Source organism: Triturus cristatus, chromosome 5_1, assembly GCF_964204655.1.
Source record: "Triturus cristatus chromosome 5_1, aTriCri1.1, whole genome shotgun sequence".
NCBI classification, from domain to species: Eukaryota; Metazoa; Chordata; class Amphibia; order Caudata; family Salamandridae; genus Triturus; species Triturus cristatus.
Genome location: NC_140587.1, coordinates 954,498,270 through 954,523,811, shown reverse-complemented (window position 1 = coordinate 954,523,811; position 25,542 = coordinate 954,498,270). Strand labels below are relative to the sequence as shown.

Sequence of the window (25,542 nt, the reverse complement as noted above, 5' to 3'; positions counted from 1 at the left end):
GGAGACGGTTCAGCAAGGTGGCATAGCTGACCGTATCGAAAGCGGCGCTTAGATCAAGGAGGATCACTGCCACTGATCCTCCCTGATCCAGAACCATTCGGGATTCCTCGGCGACCGCTAGTAAGGCAGTTTCGGTGCCATGTTTCGGCCTGAAACCTGTCTGGGATACATTGAAGTCAATAGACATTTAAGGGTAGATTGTTATTACTCTGTATTAAAGACTACAGATAGGTATTTTGTTACATGAAATCTCAAAGATTTCCCTTTTAGGCAATGGTTTTGGTGCTGGTTACCCACACTCCCCTGACAAACTGTGGGCATAGAAGACTTTCAGTGCCCGTCTTCTTGCTACGCCCTCTTGGGAAAGCTTGTAACGTGCTTTCCCAACTGTAATTTTTCCATAATATGTCCCCCCATATTAGGTGCCTGCGTGAGGGATGTTCAGGAATGGGCTAATGATGAAGAAATCCATATGAAAAAGGTCAGAATGGATAAAGGAGTGGCTGAGGATTTGAATGATTGATTTATATCGGCTACAGGCTGGGCAGGTGTGAGAGAATGATATGGAAAGTCAACTGAACGAAGGTGATGTCAACAGTGCATGATACAGGTCTCAGCAGTCAGGGAGTGGTTTTGGTACAGAGATGTCAAAAAAAATAGCTAACTAAATCTAAATAGAACTTAAACATTTTGGAAGTAGTGTTTTTTTGGGTGAAGACCAGATTTGGCAGCAAAAATACCCTTACTCATTGTGTAGTTTCAGGGGTGTGGAATTCCTGTAGCCCGATGCCCAGGACATATTGTTTGGGGTCAGTGGCAACAAGTTTTCACGTTTATGTTGTCCTTAGGACAAGTAGGCCCAACCGCTTGCAGCACAGACTATTTGACTGCAAGTTTACAATACCACATTGTGGATCAGTAAAAAGCCATTGTCTGTAATTAAGATAACATTTGTGGCCATATATTAATGCTGTTTGAGCTTGTATTTATGGTTCATTAATGCAAAGTCTTGATTATTAGGGTGAGTGCTCCGGGTAAATGTTCTAAGCTCAGACTGCACTACGGACAGTGGTTCCAGTATAAAAATGTGTGTACACGTTCACAAGGTTTAACAATATGAGGTTACATATAATGCTCTCAGAATGCTCTCTGATTAGATGCAAATATTTATTTAGAAGCTTGACAGCAAGATTGATGATTCTTTGCTTTCAAAATAAAATGTTCACAAAAATGCAACTAGGAAAAAAATGTTTTGCAAAACTACTGTGACATCTTTGAAGCTTCATTTAATAAAACGTGTTGATGCATGCTAGCATGTCCCAAAAATATTCATAACGGAAATTCATTGTAACTAGTTAAAAACAAGATTTTGGGAACATGAAAATAAACAAACATTGGCAAAGCCCACAGGTCTGACATTGGCTGCCAGCATTTTGGTTTTGTCAATGTGTGTCTTGTTTTGATATGGTTTTTGTAAAACTTTATTGATGTGGAAGCCGCCGGGTCCTCACCATAATGACAAATATTGACAAAAAGCTGAAATATGTTTTGGTCTCAGAAAGCACCCATTGCCGCTGTAGTCCCTGCCAATTAACAAAACTACTTTGTGTGCCTATATGCTCATTGTGAAAGAGCAGAATGCTGTCACTCACAGTGAAGCCAGCCAATAGCTAGATTGGAAGAGAGATAGAATTCTAATAAAAAACAAAATGTCTTGGTTAGCGCCAGACCTAATTAGGGGCCCAATTCTTTAAGAAAGTCACAAAACCGCACCCATGGTATATGGCCTTGCATCAGTGCAGATTTACAGCTTTCATGGATTTGTGAACCTCATTTTAGCAGGAGCAAGTATGCATGTGTAGATTTGCGCATGTGAAAATCTGTTGGCGTTTACAAGTTCTCTTTCCCTTCTACCACTTTTTTTTCCAACTCTGGAAGGAGTTCTACTTTTGCCTTCATCAGGAGTAACTTTCCAACCATTCTCATTTTGGGAAAAGATTCGAGAAGAGCTGGTGAAAACCATTAAATCCTGTAAGTTAGTAGGTTTTCACAGATTCAAAAGGAAATTCCATCTTTGGAACTATTGCTTACCACTACCTCCAGCCCCAGTACGCAGATTGCTGAAAGGTGACAAAATAAGGGAATTGCTAGTAATCAAACCCTACTATAGTATAAGCCCTGGCATAATTAGACTATCAAAGCTCTTACACAATGAGATTGCTACCATAATTTGGTGCCAAAGGGATTTTTTTTTTTTTCTTGTTTTTTTTTTAACAGGACAAGTAGATTTATGAAGCAACCGGTCCGATGGACAATTAGATATCCACACCCCTGAGTTTGTATTACTGTAATCCACCCCCTCATTATTACAGAAAATATGTGATGTCTTATCCTACCCTTAAAACAGTGCCACCGTTTAGGCTCTGCGTTAACTTGTTCCTTCTAAAGAATCTACAAATATCTGTCTAACATGAATTTCTTCCTATATGTAAGGTTATTTTAATGGCCTCATCAGCGTAAGGAAAAGAAGAATTGACAGATTTTTATTCTGTTTTTCTGTCCACTGTACTAACAACTATGTTTATTGTTTGATTTCTTCACAGCATGTTTGATGTAGGTGGTCAAAGGGATGAAAGACGGAAATGGATCCAATGTTTTAATGGTAAGCTAATACGTTTTTCTGATTGGTACCAGATTTGTATGGAAATGTCAAAGCTGCCACATATCGAAGTGCTCTTTTGTTCCTCATTAGTTTGGTTTATCAACTAGCTAAATGACAGGTGGGAAAGTGTGCTGGTAAATGGTGATTCTGCAGGAGTAAAGGGGGTGTCATACGGAGACCTCGGAAAAGTTATCACTCCCATGTTCTTGAATGTATTCTCAAGTGGCAGTGCAGTCAACTTGATGAACTTCCACTTGTCGTGGTGTTATATATTATATGTATAAATGTTTATGCTATATTGTGGTATTCGCGTATCTAGATTAGATGGATAGCTGCTGTGTTTGAAATGTTATATGTAATTTGTGCATGTTTGTTGCCATCACCTTTGGAATCTGGACTGAGGTTATTTAGTTGACATTCCAGTGGAATTGCTGCACCAGGCACCTCTGTGAGCTTTCACACATTAACTCTAACTAAATACTTTGGAAAGGTAGATTGGTGTGGACATCCTCTTTCGTCTTCAGAATCTGTTTGCTACTGCGGAATTTCATCTGCAGAATTCTTTGCTTCTGTGGAATTTCTTCTGCAGAATCTCTTTGCTCCTGTGGCATTTCCTGTGCTTCTGTTGCTTGTATGCTACCCACCTCACGTGCACTGCTCTAAAAGCTATGTGTTCTCCGAATAGATCTCGTCCTTCGGCTATATCCCATTCGGCCATATTTTGATGCCATAGGTATCCATGTAATGTGCCCATGCACCAAGACATGTAGCTCTAAAGATGTATTATCCAAACTATGGATTTTGTCGTATTTTACCTTCCTAGATGTGCTTTTTCCCTTATCCATAGGTAAACTGACATTTTCTATACTTTTATTCAATTTCCCTTCAGTGATTTCCCAGCTTTAACTTGTTTAGGACTCTTGAGAATGCCAACATTTGCTTGGGTACGAGATTTGCATTTCCCAACGGTACGGCTATTGCCTGCCAAAGGAGCATCAAATAGTAGGGACAGGTGAACCTTCAGACATGTGAGGCATTAACACAGTGCCCAAATTACACTGCGTGATTTGGCGATCCTGAGAATAATTTGAAAAATCTGGCTGTGAGGTGCATTTTACAACAAGATTGCCAGAGAAATTCACTCTAGATTAAAACGATTCACAAGCTGATCACAATCACACATGCGAAATATCAAGCATGTCCTTCTCTATATTTTTTTTCGTGCAGTCCCCCTCTCATACAATTCTAGAAAATATGGGGCCACACTTGCCTGAATATATTGTCCACACGGTTTTTGTCAAAAAGCATAAAGCGCGTCTCTTCAACTACACTACCACCTAAATAGCAATCGGGAGCTGTTCAGGAAAACATTAAGTGTGCATTATGGTTCATAACTGTCATGTCCCATTGTCGCACCAGTCACTGGGTGGCATAGTCCAACTCAGACTAGGGTGTTTTTTTCAGTGCATGTAGCGCCTGTTTAAGGTCATTGAATATGTGTGCTCTCCCTTCCATATTGATTTTGAGACATGCTGGATAGAGTATACTGGACTCTATATTGAGAGTTTCTAGCTTTTGTGTTTTTTTTACCAGCAGAACCAGCTTCCTAACTTCCTGGACCTGTAACCTGGAGTCCAGTATTAAAGAAACATTGGCTCTTTTATGTCTGAGCGTGTGTTTTTTCCCCATGCCTTGCTCAGTGCCACATTGCAGTCCCTGTAATTGAGCAACCTGGTGATGATTTTTTGGGGCCGAGCACTCGGGACAGGCCTTGGTGCCAGCCAGTGGTGAGCTCACTCCACAACAAACATTTTGGGAAAAATGTCTCTGCCGAGCAGGTCTGTTAATAGGCGCTTCATGAATATCTCCATGTTGCTGGGCAGGGTAAACTGCAAGATGCCAGTGATCATGAAGTCGTTGTCTGTTTGTTGGTCATGGCATCATCCTCCAGGTCAGATATCAGCCTCTCCACCATGTCTATCATGGCGACATGTTTATCAAGCCTCCCCGACATGCGGTCCTTTCTGTAGGTGAGGGACTCATTCTTACCATCTGTCGTTTTGAGGCTTTGCTTTATTTCAAGTAGTATGGAGGCCGTAGTAGCTTAGTTCTCCTGCAGTTTGGGCTGAGGTTAGGAGAGTCTTCTCCATCTTGTGTTCTACTGGATTTTGTAGTTTTGAAATTAAGTGTTCTTGGTATGTGTGGCTGTAGATACACATGCTTTGCATACTTCAATCATCTCGTTTTTGGGTCCGGAAGTGTGAAGTTTCTTTTTCTTCAAATAAGTGTTTTGATTCAGGAGATAGTGACTCCTCCTCTTGGGAATACTATGCATGGGCATTGACTCGATGTTAGATTGTTTTCTTTCCACCGTCAGTCGTGTGCTCCATATTTCCACCGTCAGTTGTGTGCTCCATTGCTCCAGCTCGATATCGATTCAGACACTTTTTGGTTCGTAATTTCTCCCTTGTACCCGTCAGTTTTGCTCTTGGACGCGTTATCACACTCAGTGTTTAGAACAAAGAAAACCATCACCCGTCGGTCCAAAATGATTAGATCATTGCCTGCTGGGCCAAGCCCTTCAGGGCTTTGCTTCTCTCCATTCAGCTTCATCAAAGATGATCTGCTGATGGAACAGACTCCCAACCATTTCTGCCCAAGGTGCCATTCCACGTACCCGTGAACCGACCGGGGTATAGGCAGAGGTCTGCAACCTCTGCCTATACCCCGACCACCAGGAAGAAGACTGAGACATGCTAATTCTTTTGCTTAAAACTCTTCGGCATCGAAGAGCACAAGGTAGAGAAATGCAGCGAAGAGGCTTCCATGAGGAATCCGAAACCTTGGCTCAAGATGTCACACAGGAAGAAGAGGAAATCTCTGAGGCCTCAGCTGCAGAAGAAGAGAGCTTCTCTATACAGCACTCTCATTCAGATGTCAACACTGATCTTTCTCATGGTCGGTGTACCATGAGTACCAAAAACCAAGTCCTCACACCTAAAAACACTCTGGGCTGATCCAGGAAAAAGCTCCTCTGCCACCACCACCATTTGGCCATGGTCAGCACCGTAAATCAGATTTGGATGCCCGCCCTCCGGCTCTGCTTCGAAACGCTTGCTGCCGAAGCCCTCCACCTCAGCACCAAGCCGACAGTTTTCGGCTCTGGCCCCTTCAGTACCAACCACTGCTGTACCAAAACATATCTCTGCACAAGGAATTAGCCTCCGCTGTAGAGTGAATCCTCCATAAGATGAAGGAGAATCTCAACGCCATACAAAAGCAAATACATATTCACACTACTGGGCATATCCTGGCTAAAGCAGTGGTCCCAGCACCAGCTCCACCACCACACAAGTGACAACTCTCCTTTGGGGAAGCAAGTGATCAGCCTGTGCCACTTAAGAAAAGCAACAAGTCCTTTATTTCCTCCTCCCTCTCCTCCCCCTCCTCCTCCTCCACTACCCTCTAGCCACCTCCTCTACCATCTTCACCCTCTCGTTCACAGCCACAGGGTGACCCACTTGATATCACCCCTCAGGGGTCTCAACAGGGGGAGCAAGACACAGAAGTCTATCTTTGAGGCACCTGAACCTTGGTCAGCTTATTAGGTGAACCCTCCAGTGGACACCGATCCAGATCTATACCCAGCAGACCCTCATCTCCCGATGACAACACTTCCTATAAGGAACTTAACAGCAGGGCTGCTAAATACCATCTGGTACCCTTACATAAGGAACCCTTAGAAGAGTATTTCCTGTTTGAGACCCTCTCCACCACGCATAGGGCGGCCCAGTATCTCCCTATCCTCAAGGGTATGCTTCTTCATACTGATGACATTTTTAAAGACCCTGCATGAACACACGTCATTACTTCCATTATAAAGCAGTACAAGGCATCACTCTCAGACCCAATTTACATCAGAGGGCAGATCCCACCAGATTCACTAGTTGTCTCCAATGCAAGGGAAAGGGCCAACTCACAAGCACAGAGTGACTCGCCTGCTCCCGATAAGGAAAGTAAACTTATTGATGCCTCAGTTAAAAGAGGAATATGCGATGTTACAGCGCATGCGATGCATCACATGCCATTACAACGTGGTCGTTACAACAACTTGCTGTAGGGGGCTCTGGATGTTGGAATAGTATAATTTACTATTCCAACTCCAGTCTGTGCAACAGTAGGGAAGGTGTTAGATTTTAAATCCAAGACCTTCTGCCCCCTACAGCAATTCATTGTAACGACTTGTGTTGTAAAGGTTTATGATGTAACAATGTGGTCATTGTAACAACCGCATTGTAATGGCATGCGATGTATCACACGCAATGTAAAGGATTTCTCCCGTAAAAGAGTGGCTGCACAATCTGCCAGTCACTGGCACATCGCTAATACAAAAGGACTCCGTGCCATATATGACCGTGCCCACTGGGACCTCCCAGAGGAGTACAAAAAGAGAGGGCAGGAGATGGTGGCTGATGACAAGTTTATGTCTAATAGTTCAATCCGATGCGCCCTTGATTCCGCATAGACTGCAGCACAGAGCATTACAACAAGCATCCTATTACGTCGCCACGCTTGGCTGTGCAGATCTGCCTTTAAGTTAGAAGTCCAGTAAACCCTTCTCAATGTCCCATTCGACAAGGAACATCTCTTTGGCGCACAAGTAGATGAGGCATTAAAGAAAATGAAAAACAGAGACAGAGGTCGCTAAATCCACGGGTGCTCTTCAAATCCCAAATTCCCATGGCCCCTTTCGCCACTCTCCATAAAGAGCTAGCACCAAAACAACATCATCAGAAGCCTCTTCCTCCTACCACCACGGCCAAAGTCATCACTCCTCTTTGTGAGGATATTACAGAGGCACATACAGGGGAAAAAAATGCAATGGGTAGAGGCAGTGTGGTGCCTCCCCTTGTGACACTGCTCCCGCCACCAAACCGTGACTCTTCTCCTGCTCCCCAATCACACTACTTCTGCCGCGGGAATATTACACGTCTATCTTCAAAATTGGCAGTCCATAACATCGGACTAATGCGTGTTGGACGTTATCCAACATGGCTACTGCCTGGAGCTCGTCAACACACCTACAAACATTCCACCCCACACTCACAAACTCTCTGGAACATCAAACACTGCTCACACAGGAAGTCCAAGCTCTCATCAAAGGTGCAATAGAACCCGTCCCTCTACAATATGAAGGGTGAGTAGTATACTCCCTCTACTTCCTAATTTTCAAAGAGGATGGATCTCTATGGCCTATATTAGATCTAAGGCCTCTCAGTCATTACATCCTGTCAGAGCATATTCATATGGCCACTCTACAAGACGTGATCCCTCTTCTGCAACAAGGTGACTTTCTCTCAGCCCTAGATTTGAAAGGCACCTACTTCCATATTCCAATACACCCTGCTCATCGCAGATATCGAAGATGCGTTATAGCAGGCAAGCATTACCAATCCAAAGTTCTTCCATTTGAATTGATGACAGCACCTCAAGTATTCCCCGACTGCCTAGCTGTGGTAGCAGTGCACTTACGCAGACAAAATATCCATGTCTTCCCATATCTGAACGACTGGCTTATCAAAGCCAGTACTCTGTCTGTATGCCTACACCACACTCAAAATACTATAGACGTGCTCCATCAACTAGGCTTCACCATCAATTTCCAAAAATCGCATCTTCAGCCATCACACATTCAGCCATATCTAGGAGCTATCCTAAACATACAGAAGAAATTAACTTAACCAAATGCAGTCAAAATCAAGATTTTCCAAACGCTGCTACCATTTTTCCAACCCAATCAGCAATTGACAGTCAGAATTAACATGGGTCTCCTTGGGCTGATGAGATTATGCATAGCCATAGGACCACATGCATGCCTACACATGCGTCTGCTTCAGGAATGTTTAGTGCGACAATGATCTCAGTCACAGGGTCACCTGTAAGATCTAGTGTTGGTAGACAGCCACACTTATCGCTCTCTCCAGTGGTGGAACACAAACTACCTGACAATAAGGCAGCCTTTCATCGACCCTGTTTCCCAAATTATCCTGACAACAGATGCGTCACTTACAGGCTGGGGTGCTCGCTTACAAAATCTCACGGTTCAAGGTTTCTGGGACACCAAACACCAGCTTGAAACTGTTCACCTAGCATTGAAAGTGGTCCCTAACTCACCTGATCGTCAAAGTTGTCCTAGTCCTAACGTACAATATCGCAACCTTGTACTATGTACAAAAACAGGGGGCGCACTCTCTCCAGTTATCATGCCTGTCTGAGACCATTTGGCGAGTGGAAACTCCACCCCGAAGTTGTCCTCCACTACTTTCACAAGCAGAGATTTCCACACATAGATCTGTTTGCCACCGCAAACAACACAAAATGCCCAAGCTTTGCATCCAGTTTCCCACACCCAATTTCCAAGCCAATGCTCTGTGGATGAATTGGTCAGTGATATTTGCCTACGCTTTTCCACCTCTTCCTCCTGGTTTCTGGTTTGGAAGCTCAGGCACACATCCCTCACACCAATACTATTAGTCCCCACATCAGCAAGACAACCATGGTTTACAACACTACTCAACCTATCAGTAGTTCTGCACAAGAACCTTCCCCTGAAGTTGGATCTTCTCACTCTGAACCATGGAGAAATCAAGCACCCAAAGCCCAAGAAGCTGAACCGAGCGATTTTGTTCCTGTGGTCATAGAATCCGGTTACTTAATCCTCCCACCTGAATGTATGACCATCCTTAAAGAAGCCCTTTGACCTACTACCGGGGAGTGCCATGCAGCCACATGGAAAAGATTTGTCTTTTACGGTCACAATAACAGTATCGATCCATTTAACGCTACTATACCAAACATTGTTTGTTACTTGTTGCATTTGCAAAACTGTGGTTTGGCTTTTACATTCATAAGACTACAATAAGACGCAGTCACAGCTTAACTTTGGAATATACAAAATTTGTCCTTATTTAATTTGTCATCAAAGCCTTTATGGAGAGCCTCATAAGAGTAAATCCACCTTGAGCTCCAATGTGGAATTTAAATATTAATTTAACAAGACTTATGGGTCCACCAGTTGAACCACTGCATCATTGTTCACTACAATTAAGGTCATGGAAAGTAGCTTTCTTTATAGCCACACTTCACATAAGCATGTTGGTGAGCTCCAGGCCTTAACCTTCGAAGAGTCGTTCTTCCAGTTACACAAAGATAGGGTTGTGCTTTGCACAAACCCTAAGTTCCTTCCTAAGGAGGTTTCTGCTTTCCACCGTAATCAGTTGAGCTACCTGTGTTTTTCCCTCGACCCAGACACAGGAGCAGAAAGAGCGCTCCATACACTAGATGTAAAAACAGCACTTATGTATTATATTGACAGAACAAATTACTTTCGGAAAATAAAGCACCTTATTATTGCATTTTCACTCCCACACTAAGGAAAACCCATATCCAAGTCAGGCATTGCCCGCTGGATAGTAAAATGCATTCAAACATGCTATCCTAAAGCCAAACGGTCTTTACCCATGCCCCCAAGAGAACATTCTACACATAAAATAGGGGCTTCAATGGCTTTTCTAGGTAATATCCCAATAGCTGATATTTGCAAAGCAGCTCCATGGTCTGCACCATACACCTTCAATAAACATTATTGTGTGGATGTTTTAGCATGCAAACAAGCTAACATAGGACAGGCAGTGCTAAAAACACTCTTTAAAACAGTTTCAACGCCCACAGTTTAGCCACCGCTTTTAGAGGGCTCTGCTTTACAGTTTATACAAAGCATGTGTATCTACAGCCCCACATGCCTCAAACGGATTATGTTACTTACCCCGTAAGCATCTGTTCTTGGCATGTAGTGCTGTAGATTCGCATGCTCCCTCCATCCTCCCCAGACACCTGTGGACATTGCAATTTAAATTCACCTTTATTTTACATGCATGGACATCTCTATTTCCCTACTTACTATATACTCCATTCTCACCCATCTGCGGGAAAACAATCTAACCTGGAGTCGGTGCCCATGCACATTATTCCCAAGAAGAGGAGTCACTCTACCTCGTGACTTGAAACAATTTTTCACAGAAAAACAAACTGCACACATCCAAATCCAACACTAGATAGCAGTAGTATGCAAAGCATGTGAATCTACATCACTACATGGCAAGAACAGATGCTTACAGGGTAAGTAACATAATCCTTTGGTTGTGTTCGGTCCGGTTTTCTCATGATTGGCAGGGGATGCTCCCTTAGGGATGCACAGCTCAAGCAGATATCTGCCTCCTAGATAGCGGAGGCAGTTTGGTGTCTTGCAGATGCCATCAGTGTTCTGAGGTTGCCTGATTGTAGCTCAGTCCCGTTTGTCCCAAAGATCCGGGTTCATTCCCCAGTTGGGGCCCTGTGATGGAGGGCACCAGGACAGGGTTTTTGCTGTCCAGTATGTGACAACCACGCATCAGAGCTTGAAGGCCTTGTGCTCAGGTTACCTCTAGTGCCTCTCTGGGTGCGCAGATTATTTTGCAGCGCTCTGTATGAGCCGCACTCCCAGTATGGAATATGTTTGGGCTCTGCAGCAACAACTCGCACTGTACAGTTGTCCATGCCCTCTGAGCTCAGCAGGTGACAAAGGGCAGCTAGCATGGCAGGGCCTTTTCAGTAGCTTAGTCGGTCATGTTTGCAGGGCCTCCACCCTATATTGTACTGGTAATCTAACATTGGCCAACACACGCCTCCATGCTGCCTTTCAGGGCAGGTGGCTGCACTCACCGGGTCACCTGCTCTACCAGTCGTGGCTCGACACAGGTGCTGCCTCTCTCCGCCATCAGCCAGAGACAGCAATTGTGATACCATCAGCAAATTTCGAAAGGCCACAGGCACCAGGGTTGGATTAGTAACGCGGGCCCTTGGGCAATGGCCGAGGGGCCGGAATCCGGGTTCCAGCTGTTGGCTGCTTTTTTGGGCAGCCTGGGGGGCCGATTTGGACGGTGTCTTTTGTTGTTCGGATGCCACCAGGCCCAGTGGGTACCTGAGTGTTCTTTCTGGAGGCAGATGGGCATCCATGACCTCCCTTTCACCAACAGGCAGAGGTGTCCCTCCCATTCTCACGCTGGGCGGGCCCATTAATGTATACATATTGAGCAGGGGCAGGGGGCCTGAGCAGAAGTGGCTTCACTTGTTTTCAGGTGTGTTTCACCAGTGTCAACTAATCAGTTCATTAAAAAAAAATCTAAGTATAGTTAAGAAAACGTTTCTTTTTTTTATAAAACTTCGCCGAAGCAGTGTTTTGTGGAAAGGCCGAATGTGGGCCACTTTTTTTAGTGTCCCCGGGCCGATTTTCAATCCCAATCCAACCCTGACAGGCACGCCTGACTCTTCGGGCCCCTCAGTCCACGATAGCCGACACAAAGAATCTGGGCTTTTCACCGCCACCGTTGCAGTATATGCAGGTCAGCAGCATGAGCCAACAGTTTGTGCAGTCTATAGGGGCTGATTTTTAGTGATTATTGGTGTGGTAGGAAGAGCAGCGCCACAGAGCAGCCATCTTCCAGTTTGGCAAGCTCCCCCCTGTCAATTCCATATTTTCTGCATGGACACATAGTCTACTTTTTGCAAATTTATATCTAGTGGAACTGATTTACTTATTTTGGAATCATCCTTAAAGTCAAGTAGGGACCTAATACCTCCAGGGCATAGGTTGGATGGTTGTAGTTAAAAGAATCAGGAAGTGTTTTTTTGTGAAAAGAATAGCTCAAGTGTCAAGCACCCTAATGCAATTTGTAACTCTTTTGTGTACTTTGTATTTGTTTTCACACAGATGTTACAGCTATAATATTTGTGGCGGCTAGTAGCAGTTACAACATGGTAATAAGGGAAGACAACAGCACAAACAGACTACGAGAAGCCTTGGATCTCTTCAAAAGTATCTGGAACAACAGGTAAGGTTCTGCAGTGACTAGGCAGAAGTATGAAATTGCGGTTTTCAGATTATATTAAAGAATGTAAGAAGAACAAACTACACTAATGCACACTAGCATTTTGTGTAATCAGTACATTTTTAAGCAGAAGATCGTCCTAAATATTAATAGAAATACAAGAATATCTCAGCCTATGTGCAGGATATCCAAATGTATTGCAGGAGATCTATTTTCGTTGTAAATTACGTCATAAGCAGAACATACGTATACGAGGCATTTTTACTTTTTTTAAAATAAATTAGAATTTACTGTTGACACTATAAAATACATTTGATGGAAAAAGCCCTTGATTTAACTGCCTCCCACCCACGCCCTTAAAAAAAAAGAAAAATAGAAACAAATGATGTACATAGCTTTACCGTTTACAAGATGAATTTTCATGTTCTGTTTTCCTGAATTTACCTGCCCCACTCAGGCCCAAATACACAAAATTCTCACTTGGGCAATAAGTTATTCCAATCTACAAGGCTAGGATCCCTGAATACAGCTGGACATTTTTTTGGCTATTTTGCACCAGTAGAATCCTTTTGCAGTGCATATTCTGGCTTCATCTGAAATTTGTGTGGGTTGACTATTAAATTAATTCTTTTCAAGAGGAACGAAAGTCCCGCCACCACAAGGAATCTGGTTCCTGTGCTCTTTCAGAGACTGTCAGTTGTCTATGATCAGTGTCCTTCTTCTGGCGATAAGTAATCTTGGAAGCATTAGCACACAGTTTGTGCAACTTATCTTATGCTTTTGCTGGTCTTAGCTGCGGAGGTGGGCCTTCTGGGGGCATATTAAGGGCCAAACTATTACATATCAAAACGCCCACAATGTAAACAAAGCTGTTTAGACAAATGAAAAAAGGTTTTGGGAATTATTTGTCTTTTTTTTTTTTTTTTTTTTTTAGCATATTGTAATCTTCGTCGACTTCGACAAATCTTCTGTGAGCTAAAGAAGGGATCAGATTGGCTGTTTGAGCCTCACAGCCAATACTCGTTGCATCCTAAGCATACTTTTTCCAAGGTTGTTCAACATATACATTTACATAATTATAATTAACAGTAACCATTAAACAGGTATCTAGTTATCAAATCAAACTAACACTAAAACCATGAAACACCCAATGGGTGAAAATTAAGTCAACCTGTGCCTACATTGAGTGAGATAACCAGACAACCAGTCCTTTATCATCTAAAGTTCCGATGGCCTGAAAACGTGGAGGTGAGGCCAGGGGCCTGAATGCTTAAATGGCCATGAGATATGTATGGCAGCACCTTTACTTTATCAATTAAGGGGAACTAGACTTTATATATCCACAGTAGAGCCACAATAACTTCCTTGGTGGTGCAAAAGAGTGAACTTATTGGAGGAGTCCCTTTCCGTCAACCAGTTGCTTTGGATGCCTTGATGCAAGCTCACTTGTGAAAATCAGTTGTTCAGGTAAAATGGTTGGCAGGGTATGCTCAGACGTGAGTCCCTTGCTCACTTTGCCACTGGATTCAAGCAAGCCTGGCTGAAGACGGCTGAAATGCCAGAAACCGGTCCTAGGAAGCTTGTTTCCGGTCCAGGGAAGGCATGGCTTGGCAGTTCGGGCTGGACTGTTCCCATGAGGCACAGGGTCAGACTGATTTGCATATGGCCATGTCTGAACTGGGGTGGCAGAGTGGGCTAAAGAACGGTGATGGATCAAACCCAGATCTGTTGACTGGGTGTGAGTGTTTGATTGGTTCTGATGCTCCGTCCATCACCACCCCTTTTTGTACCGCTTTGTTCACCATAAGTTGGCAGGGTATGCTCAGACGTGAGTCCCTTGCTCACTTTGCCACTGGATTCAAGCAAGCCTGGCTGAAGACGGCTGAAATGCCAGAAACCGGTCCTAGGAAGCTTGTTTCCGGTCCAGGGAAGGCATGGCTTGGCAGTTCGGGCTGGACTGTTCCCATGAGGCACAGGGTCAGACTGATTTGCATATGGCCATGTCTGAACTGGGGTGGCAGAGTGGGCTAAAGAACGGTGATGGATCAAACCCAGATCTGTTGACTGGGTGTGAGTGTTTGATTGGTTCTGATGCTCCGTCCATCACCACCCCTTTTTGTACCGCTTTGTTCGCCATAAGTTGGCAGGGTATGCTCAGACGTGAGTCCCTTGCTCACTTTGCCACTGGATTCAAGCAAGCCTGGCTGAAGACGGCTGAAATGCCAGAAACCGGTCCTAGGAAGCTTGTTTCCGGTCCAGGGAAGGCATGGCTTGGCAGTTCGGGCTGGACTGTTCCCATGAGGCACAGGGTCAGACTGATTTGCATATGGCCATGTCTGAACTGGGGTGGCAGAGTGGGCTAAAGAACAGTGATGGATCAAACCCAGATCTGTTGACTGGGTGTGAGTGTTTGATTGGTTCTGATGCTCCGTCCATCACCACCCCTTTTTGTACCGCTTTGTTCGCCATAAGTTGGCAGGGTATGCTCAGACGTGAGTCCCTTGCTCACTTTGCCACTGGATTCAAGCAAGCCTGGCTGAAGACGGCTGAAATGCCAGAAACCGGTCCTAGGAAGCTTGTTTCCGGTCCAGGGAAGGCATGGCTTGGCAGTTCGGGCTGGACTGTTCCCATGAGGCACAGGGTCAGACTGATTTGCATATGGCCATGTCTGAACTGGGGTGGCAGAGTGGGCTAAAGAACGGTGATGGATCAAACCCAGATCTGTTGACTGGGTGTGAGTGTTTGATTGGTTCTGATGCTCCGTCCATCACCACCCCTTTTTGTACCGCTTTGTTCGCCATAAGTTGGCAGGGTATGCTCAGACGTGAGTCCCTTGCTCACTTTGCCACTGGATTCAAGCAAGCCTGGCTGAAGACGGCTGAAATGCCAGAAACCGGTCCTAGGAAGCTTGTTTCCGGTCCAGGGAAGGCATGGCTTGGCAGTTCGGGCTGGACTGTTCCCATGAGGCACAGGGTCAGACTGATTTGCATATGGCCATGTCTGAACTGGGGTGGCAGAGTGGGCTAAAGAACGGTGATGGATCAAACCCAGATCTGTTGACTGGGTGTGAGTGTTTGATTGGTTCTGATGCTCCGTCCATCACCACCCCTTTTTGTACCGCTTTGTTCGCCATAAGTTGGCAGGGTATGCTCAGACGTGAGTCCCTTGCTCACTTTGCCACTGGATTCAAGCAAGCCTGGCTGAAGACGGCTGAAATGCCAGAAACCGGTCCTAGGAAGCTTGTTTCCGGTCCAGGGAAGGCATGGCTTGGCAGTTCGGGCTGGACTGTTCCCATGAGGCACAGGGTCAGACTGATTTGCATATGGCCATGTCTGAACTGGGGTGGCAGAGTGGGCTAAAGAACGGTGATGGATCAAACCCAGATCTGTTGACTGGGTGTGAGTGTTTGATTGGTTCTGATGCTCCGTCCATCACCACCCCTTTTTGTACCGCAGGTAAAATGGTTGACCAGAAGGAAAACCTGCTGCGATCAAATGCTGGAACTGAGAGTGGTTCATCTAGCTCCGGAGTCCTTCCGTCAATAAAACCAGGTTCCGTCTTAATACAGAAAATGAAACAATAAATGGTTTATCTCAAGAATCTTCTATAATGCAGAACACTACTTAGAGAAAGATTTCATTGTGCTTATGCTACAAATTCTTTAAAGGCCTTCCATACACCTGCTGGGCTTTCCGATACCAAGACAGATAAGCTAAGCCGGCAGAGGAGGGGAGGAGCTCCAACACAGCAAGAGTACGCCAGCTCCACAAAAAAGAAGTAGAAAAGATAGACTGTGTGCCATGTTTTGGGGGTACAAGTACAAGTCCAAGTCCAGAGCATGGACTTCACAGAATTCCTGCCAGAAAACGAGGGAAGACCATTCTTATGGCAGAGGAAGCCTCGCACACATTTGTGTCATGCTTCATCATCAGCAAACTCTCCCCACCCTGGTAGGATAATACCACCAAGGCGGACTCGACCGCCAGACGGACAGGAGAGAGTTCTTCAATAAAAACTAATGGGCAGAGACAGGATCCAGATTCATTAAAAATACCTTGAGGAGGGAGGAGCCTAGCGCGCAACCAAGATGGCCACGTAGGTGCAAGGCTCCCGAGGACCTTCGCAACCTCCTACGTTTATCCTGTCTTCATCCTGAATTGGTTGAGGGGACTGTGTCGGTGAACCTGAGCCGAGGTGGTACCCGTTTTCCGTTTTTGAATCGGACCCCGGGTGCCGGGATGAGCATCGACTGAAGTTTGCGGCCTGCTTCTCTCCTGACCCCGGACTCGAGTTTGGGGGTGATCCAGTGGAGAAGTGAATAACAACGGCGGGACGAGCCTGGCGAGTCACGTACCCCACACTTTCACTTTCGCTTTTGAGTCCCCTTGCCGTCATCGCGAGTGGGATTACGGCGCTTCTTTGTGTGGTGGTGGCCTCGCTGGGGGACCCTGCCTGCCTGCCTGCGGGGACCAGCTCCGCCTTCCTGAGGTGACTTCCGGGGTTCTCGGCCTCGATTGCTTGCTCTCCACTGCGTGACTAGTGAGGGTGCGAGACACAAGACGATGGCCACGAAGCAGGATGGAGATCGGCTGAAGGCCAAATCGACCCGGCGTGGCGCCGCACTTCAAGTCAACATTATGGATCGCTACACCCTCCCGAAGGGGTCTCCCGGCGGGTCGCAGAAGTCTTCCGAGTGCCCCCCGGATGCCCCGGATTTGCCTACGGATCTGACTTTGCAGGACGTCATGGGCGCCATTGCTGAGATGAAGACCTCGGTGGGCCAACAATTCGACACCTTGGCGTACAAACTCGACGCGGTCCTCATTGATGTCAACCTTGTTAGAGCAGATCTATCTAAGACAAATGACCGGGTTGACTCTTTGGCCCATACCGCGTCGGGCCTCACGACCGAGGTAGCGGCCCTCCAGGCGGAGGTGCGCCGGCTCCGGCAGGCAAGTGTGCTCACGGATCGGCGCCTGGAGGACTCCGAGAGCAGGGCCCGGAGGAATAACGTTCGCATTATCGGAGTGCCTGAGGGACTGGAGGATTCGGCGGTGGATCTCTTTGTGGAGGACCTGATTTCTACCCATCTCCAGCCTCGAGGACTGAGTAAATTCTTTGCGGTGGAGAGGGCCCATAGAGTACCTGGCGGCAGACCGAAGGTCGGAGCTCCCCCGCGGCCTCTTATTGCCCGTATCTTCAACTTTCGGGACAGGGATGCGATTTTACAAGCTTCCAGACGGCGAGGGCCGCTTAAGCTGGAGAACATGCAGGTGAACTTTTATCCTGATTTCACGCAGGCGGTCCAGAAGCAGAGACTGAGTTTCATGGGCGTCAAGCGGCGGCTTCGAGACATGAACTTAAAATACGCAATGCTTTTCCCGGCCAGGCTGTGTGTGGAGTCTGATGGTCGCACTCACTTTTTTGACCGACCTGAGACGGCCGGGGACTGGTTGGACACTTTGTCTGGGGGACATGATCGGGATGGGATGGGGGCAGCGGGAGGAGAGTGCCCACCGGACCGGGTATGAGGTATTGACACTGGGGCTCATTCCTGATGATGCCACTTTTCGGCCAAGCTTAGGGTCTCTTGACTGTTGTCTCGTTTCCCCTCCATTGGAGGTTGTGCTGTGTCTCGAGGGGGTTCTCTTTCCTCCTCTAGGGGGTCTTTGTAGTTTAGTTTACACAGGGGCGACAGGCACACTGCAAGTTGGGGGGGCTGTCTGGGCTCATGCAGGGGTGCAGGGAGGGGGGAGTTTTGTTTGGGATGTTGGGTTGGGGTTGGGTATTGTTTATCTGTACCACAAGGCAGAAGTATTGTGCTATCTCTAAAGTGCTCTCTGGGGGGAGACTGATCGGCTTTGGCTATGATGGGGGGTAGGGGACTGAGCCTTTTGTCCTGGAATGTTAATGGACTGGGGGACAGGATAAAACGGGGGGTGGTCCTGCAGTTCTTAAAACGGATTTCACCCGATATTGTATTTCTGCTGGAAACACACCTCATTGGGAATTCCTTTCGTGCCATGAACAGACGGGGCTATCGCCTTGTAGCTCACTCGGGCTTCACATCTGGTTCGAGGGGTGTGGGCATTATGGTTATAACCTCGCTCCCGTTGGAGGTTGATGAGGTACTCCATGATGATAGGGGACGGTATACGGCTCTGGTGGGTAGACTGGAGGGTAAATTGATTGTTTTGGTTTCTGTTTATGTCCCGCCAGGGTTGCAGACGACTACTTTCGCTGATTTGGGGCGCCTTCTTCTTGGCCTGCCGGAGGGGATTCTAGTGGTTGGGGGGGATTTTAACGCTGTAATTTCCAGAACTGAGGATCGTCACCCGCCCAGGGATCTCCCCCGCGCCCAAGCTTGGTTATCTGGCCTCTTGGATACCCTGGGGCTGGTGGATTGTTGGCGGCTGAAGCACCCTACGCAGATATAATACACCTTTCATTCCGGGGCTCATGGCAGTCTTTCGAGGCTTGACTATGTTCTGATGCCAGCAGCACAGGCGGGGAGGGTTGGGGAGGTGCGACATCTGGCTCGGGGTATTTCAGACCACTCTCCGCTCCTGTTTCACTTCGACATTGTCCCGAGGGGGGAGGGGAGGGTGGTCCCGATCAACCCCTGGTACCTGCGTGACCCCACAATTCGCGCAGATTTGGTTAAATCTCTGAAGCGATATTTTGAAGACAATGTGGGGTCTGTGTCGTCTGCTGTTTCTTTGTGGGAGGCGTTCAAGACGGTACTCCGGGGGGAGGCCCTTTCCCTCATTTCCCATTCCCGGAGGCGCGAGCGGGAGGAGGTGACCCTATCGAATCTGAGATAACTGAGATGGAGGGTGATCTGGACTGTGGGGTCACGGACGACAAACTGCATGCTCTCAGACTCAAACAGGCGGACTACAAGGCCCTAGTCACGGAGGCAGCCAGGGGCCTGAGTAGAGAGCAACAGGGGCGACTGTATGATGTGGGTGATAAGGCTGGTAAACTGATTGCGTGGCTGGATAAAAAGGAGAGAGCGAGTCGAGTTGTCCCGTCGATTGAGAGACTGGATGGTGTGTGTGTCACTGAGCCGGAGGAAATTGTTGATTGCTTCGCTGAGTATTTCCGTGGGGTCTATTCCCCGGTCTCTTCCCGCTCGGAAGAGGATTCCCATGACCTGCTTAAAGACATTGCGCTGCCTTCCCTTTCGGAGGAGGATAAATTGTTGTTGGACGCGGCTCCGACATCTGAGGAGATTGCCCTCGCCATACGTTCGGTCGCCTCTGGCAAGGCCATGGGTCCTAATGGCCTTCCCATCGAATTGTACAAATTACGACCGGATACACTGGCTCCGCATCTCCGTGATATGTTCCTCGCGGCCCGGTCGGCGGGTTCCCTCCCGCTGGACCAGCGTCTTGCCACTATTGTGGTTATTCACAAGGAGGGGAGGCCGCGGGATCGGGTCACGTCTTACAGGCCCATTTCGCTGTTGAATGCAGAGCCGAAAATTCTCGCCAAGGTGCTGGCTAATCGGCTGGTTAGCGTGGTGTGCGATCTGATCCATCAGGACCAGTCTGGCTTTATCCCTCATCGCAACACCGCGCTCAACCTGCGGCGTCTGCATGGGGTGCTCGCGAGGGTCCCGTTCATAGGAGAGCCAGCCATTTTGGCGTCCTTGGACGCCACTATGGCGTTCGACACGCTTGAGTGGCCACATATTTGGGCGACGCTGGCTAAGTTTGGGTTTGGCCCGGGATTCATTGGCTGGGTGAAATTGTTGTATTCAGGACCGCTGGCGCAGGTGGTGGTGAATGGTAGAGTATCGGCTCCTTTCGAATTGGGCAGGGGCACGCGACAGGGCTGCCCGCTGTCGCCGCTCCTCTTTGCGCTTGCCTTGGAGCCCCTGGCGGAGTGGCTGCGGTGGCACCCTTCGATTCGTGGTCTCCGATGGACCCCCGAGTATGAGGATCGCGTCTCCCTTTACGCGGACGATATTCTTTTGTACCTTGCTTCCACGCGTGAATCGTTGATTGTGTTAGTGGATGTATTGTGTTCATTTGGCCGCAACTCCGGCTTAGTCATCAACTGGGCTAAATCCTGTGTGTATGTCCTCTCGGGGGAGGCTCCTATCCTTCCGCGGGGTTGTCCTATCCAGGTTGCTCCGCAGGGATTTAAGTACCTGGGTATCTTTATTACCCTGGACGCTGCGGCCCGATATAAACAGAACTTACTCCCCCCCCCCTCCAGCGCCTGAAGGAGGATGTGGCGCGTTGGAGGCGCTTGCCGTTCTCGCCGCTCGGCCGTGCGGCACTGTTTAAGATGATGTCATTGCCACGTTTCTTATACGCTCTACAAAACACGATGGACGTCGTCCCGGCGCGCTACTTTCGGGAGGTGGAGGGTCTGCAGCGCCACCTGTTTTGGGATGGGAGGCCGCATATCGCCCTCGCGAAGCTGACGCTCCCGTGGTATGACGGGGGGGTTGCCCTCCCAGACATCAAACGGTATTACTGGGCCTCCCAGCTGGCTGCGATAAACCACGGCCTTTATGGGCCCGCCCTTAACCCGGCTTTTGAAATGGACAAATTGTTGCTTCCGGGTGGCGACTATAATCGTGCGCTCTACTCTAGATCGCTCGACGCACGTCTGACGGGTCCTACGCGGGTCGCGGTACGGGTGTGGCACGCGGCAAACTTGGAGATGGGGTGGAAGGATCGGTTGACCCGGGCGACGCCACTGTATGCATCTGAGCGATTGGGCTGCTTGTGGACCTCGAAAGGCTTTGAGAAGTGGGACACGATAGGCATCAGCAGGGTGGGCGATCTCTGGACGAGGGGGGGATTCAAAACGTTTGATGTGCTGCAGACGGAATTCCAGTTGCAGGACAGGGAGTACTTCCGGTATGTACAGGTTCGTCACGCGCTGTGTTCTGTATTCCCGGATGTGGCGTCCATCCCGGAGTGCTCCCCTCTGGAAGATAGAGTGCTAGATGGGCATGTACCGGATGGCACTATCTCATTGATTTATAAAAAGCTCATCAACGATCGCTCGGGACTGCTGACTGGCCTTCGTGAGGCATGGGTTGCCGATGGATTGGAGCTGGATGACGAGGACTGGGTATCTGCGGTGGCCTCCCCGAAAGAGGTGGCCATACCGGCCCGCCTTCGTTTCGTCCAGCTCAAAATACTCCACAGGGTCTACGTTACGGGGCCGGGTCTGATGCGTATGGGATATGCCGTGGATGGGATGTGTAAGCGTGGGTGTGGTTGGTTGGGGACCTTCTTCCATACTTTGTGGGAATGCCCGGAGGTGGCGCGATTCTGGCGTGGTGTACATGCGGTGTTGCAAGCGGTCACGCATGTGACGCTGTTTCCCGAGGCTAGGAGATGTCTGCTAAATGTGTGGGAGCCGACTGATTACACGGTGCCGCAGACGTGGTGGGTGACGCTGGGATATATGGTGGCCAAGCGTGACATAGCACAATTGTGGGGCTCCCAGAGGTCACCAACGGTCTCGGTGTGGAAGGACAACATGGATTGGTGTATGTTTCGGGAGAAGGTAGTGTATGTGGCGAGAAGTAAGCCTGGGAAATGGGTGAAAGTGTGGGGCCCCTGGAACTCCTATCGTGGCGGGATTTGTACCCCGCCGCTGACGCCTGATTTGGCATTGGCCCAGTCTCCCTAGTCTGCTTGTTACCTTGGCTCTGTGTATCGTGTTCACTTTGTTTCTGTCCCGGCCCGTCCCCCCCCCCCCCTATTCCTGTGGATCGGTAGGGTCCTCCCCAGTGGAGCTCATAATGCTGCTTTGACTTCTGCTGCCTTGTGGATCTGTTTGTAGTTTTTCATAAAAAATGGAACCGCCATTTGGGGGGTCTGGGCGGCGTTGCCGCCAATGCTTCCTTCGACTTCTGGGACCTTTATCACTTGCCGCTTGTGTTTTATAACTGTGTTTTATGCTCCCACTGCTTGCTAGCGGCCAGCCTGAAGGTTGTAGGCCCATCTTTGTATATCTATTGCATTCTGTAATAAAGGTTTAAAAAAAAAAAAAAATACCTTGAGGTTCCCTGGTATATCACTTTTAATGGTGGGGAACTCGGGTATGGTTAAAAACCAAAATATACGATACATTTGATGACAATGGCTCAAACAGTCACTCTTAAGCCAACATGTTTCTGCCCTAATGTGTAGCCTTAACCGGTCTGGGACATTCTTCAGGGTTCTGGATCCCTAACTTTCTCAGGCGGACTACTCACCAAAAGACTTAAGCTAAGACACAAACCAGGTGAGTTACTTGGAGGAGCACAAATGTCTGCTGAACAGATGCATCTTCTCCAGTTATAGGGCACCACGCCTTCATGTTTTGCAATTAGAAGTAAGTGTAAAAGGGCATGTTTACATCCAGATTCCTTAACACTACTGGGCATACTGTTTTGTTAGACTGGTCAGGAGTATTTACGATTCACTATCTTCTTGGTGATGGTCAAACTAAAGCTACACAGAGTGGATCTTTAATTCTCAAAAGTGCAGTTCCAGTGGTGGTATCCTGAGGCTGTCCTCTTGCAAGAGTCAGGCATGTCACTTTAGTGCAGGCCAGCACTCTGGTCCAGAATTTTAGACACCAGCATGTCCCATACCTTTCTAGTACTGAGCTTCACCATATGGCTTCTCAGTACCTGCAGTATGGATATCTGCACCTGCCTTCTGTTTGCAGGTACATCCCACAGGAAGGACTGGTGTCTTCCATGAGAATAATGTATGCCTTCAAGTGGAAAATATTATGCATTTGACAGCTGGAGAAGCAGATAAATCCCATAACTTACCAAAAAGATACAGTATGATCCTTATTTTCTTTATTTGTCAAAATATGACCTTCGCTATAAAAAGTATGTTTAACTAATATTACTAATGACCTCAGATGAACTTAAGCACTTCTTGGCATCAGGAATCTTACTGAAACAGAGCTACTACTAAGAAACTTAATAAGTTTGGTTACTAAGGAGCTAAGCAGGTTCCTTTATTCCTCCAACTTTCTTTATCCATTGTAGGCTGGTTTCTGTTCAGCCCACAGTACAGAAGCAGTGATACAGGACATGTGTCTGCGCTATTTCTCCTAAATTCGATACTATTGACAATGGGATTCTGCTGAATCGTATGAAGGCAGCTTGTCTATCAGGTCAGGCTTTAAGTTGAATATCCTCCTCGCTAGGATGCCACCCACAGGAAGTGCAGCTTGGCCCATTTTCTTCTTCTGAGATCCATGTCACGTGTGGGGACCCCCAGGACTCAGCATTTTTTTCTATGCTTTTTAATGTTTACATCCGTCAGTAGATTCTAGAACTAAGCTGATGACTTTCATCTAAACTTCCAGCTTTATTGCCCAATCCCACAAAAAATGTCTATTTACCATGCTGTTCATTAGGAACTGGATGGGCGGTAGCTCCCTGTTATGACTGAGCTGGTTATTCTCAATTACAGGACAGATATCTGAGCCAACACCTAACGGCACTCTGGCACTAGACTGCCGAAGACTACAGTCAACGTCCTGAAGAAAAGAAAATCTCCGGCCATCGACGCCGAGAGGGCCCTTGAGGTGGAAAAGAAAAGGAGAAGACTTGAGGAAGAAATGGCAGCGCTCCTACAAAAGAAGAAGGACTTCGATGCCTCACTGAAGGATTTTCAAATCCCGAAGACACCGGCGGCCGAACCAGGGAACGTTGACGCCGAAGAGGCAGAAGACGCCGAAGTAGAGGAAGAAGGGATCTTCGACTCCCCTCTGACACCAGAACCTCAAGGTGAAGACCCGAGGAATACGTAAACATACCTTAAGAGGAAGAAAACTCCCAAAATTTCGAGGAAGAGTGGAATGACCTCGACACAGAGAGTACGGAAGAAGAGATTTGCAGCTACCCTACAGATGACATAGCTTTTTACAATGAGATTGTCAAAAGGACAGCAAATCAATTTGGAGTACCCTTAGAGGAGGAAAAAGGGGACACATGTTTCTTGCTAGAAACACTGGCACCAGCTACAAGAGGAACACAATACCTGCCTATGCTGCCAAGTATCGTAGATTAAGGCAAAGAAGCATTCAAAGAACCAGCTTCAAACAAGGGGGTAACCCCCAGAGTACAGAAAAAGTAAAACCCTCCTCAAAGGACCCAAAATATATTCAAGGAAGTACAGTACCTGATTCTATTGTTGTCAACACAGCCAGGAAGAGAGCCAATGCAGTCTCCAACACAGGACGACCACCTAAAAAAGAAAGTAAGAGGATGGACATGGTGGAGAAGAGAATGGAGAAAGAGGCAGCAACACAATGGCTGATTGCTAACTCTAATGCCCTGCTAAATAGATGTGGCCACCAACAGTGGGATGAAATAGAGGAAATATTGAACTAAATTCCTGAAGAAGACAAAAAGAGAGCAAAAGCTATTGTACAGGAGGGAAAAAACATGGCTAACACCTGTCTAAAGTCAGCTTTAGATGTGGCAGACACTGCTAGTAGGCAGATGTGCAGAGGAACCATACTGAGAAGACATGCCTGGCTCAGGATCTCAGGATTCAAGCAGGAAGTTCAAACCTCCATCATTAATAAGCCATTCAATGGAGAAGCACTGTTTGGCAAGGAAGTGGATGAATCCCTACAACAAATAAAAAAGGATAATGAAACAGCAAGGGCAATGGGTGCCCTGCAACAAAGAGGTTCCTTTAAAAGAGTGGGATTTAATAGCATAAAATCCACAGGTAGAGGCACATTTGCACAGGGACAACAAATGCCTCAGTAAACTCACGTGCAAAACCCAAATCAGTAAATGGGTCAGCAATCAGGATACCAAGGTTGGCAACAACACCAAAAGCAGCCCTTTCAAGTAAGAGGCAATGCAAGAGGAAGAGGCCAATCCTCTAGAGGAAGCGGAAATGGATCAAACTGACTTACCCTCAAACGAAGAACCACACAAAAGGGCTGGGGGGGGGG

At 47.3% G+C, this 25,542-nt stretch overlaps 1 protein-coding gene across 2 annotated transcripts in view; it reads left to right on the top strand.

Moving 5' to 3' along the window:
- Window positions 1-25,542, top strand: part of GNAL (G protein subunit alpha L) — a 796,854-nt gene that overhangs the window by 713,113 nt on the left and 58,199 nt on the right. For both annotated transcript variants that reach the window (XM_085606070.1, XM_085606069.1), the window contains exons 8-9: window positions 2,604-2,662; window positions 12,471-12,591. In XM_085606070.1, coding sequence (XP_085462196.1) covers window positions 2,604-2,662; window positions 12,471-12,591 — 180 coding nt within the window. The remainder of the gene's footprint in view (window positions 1-2,603; window positions 2,663-12,470; window positions 12,592-25,542) is intronic.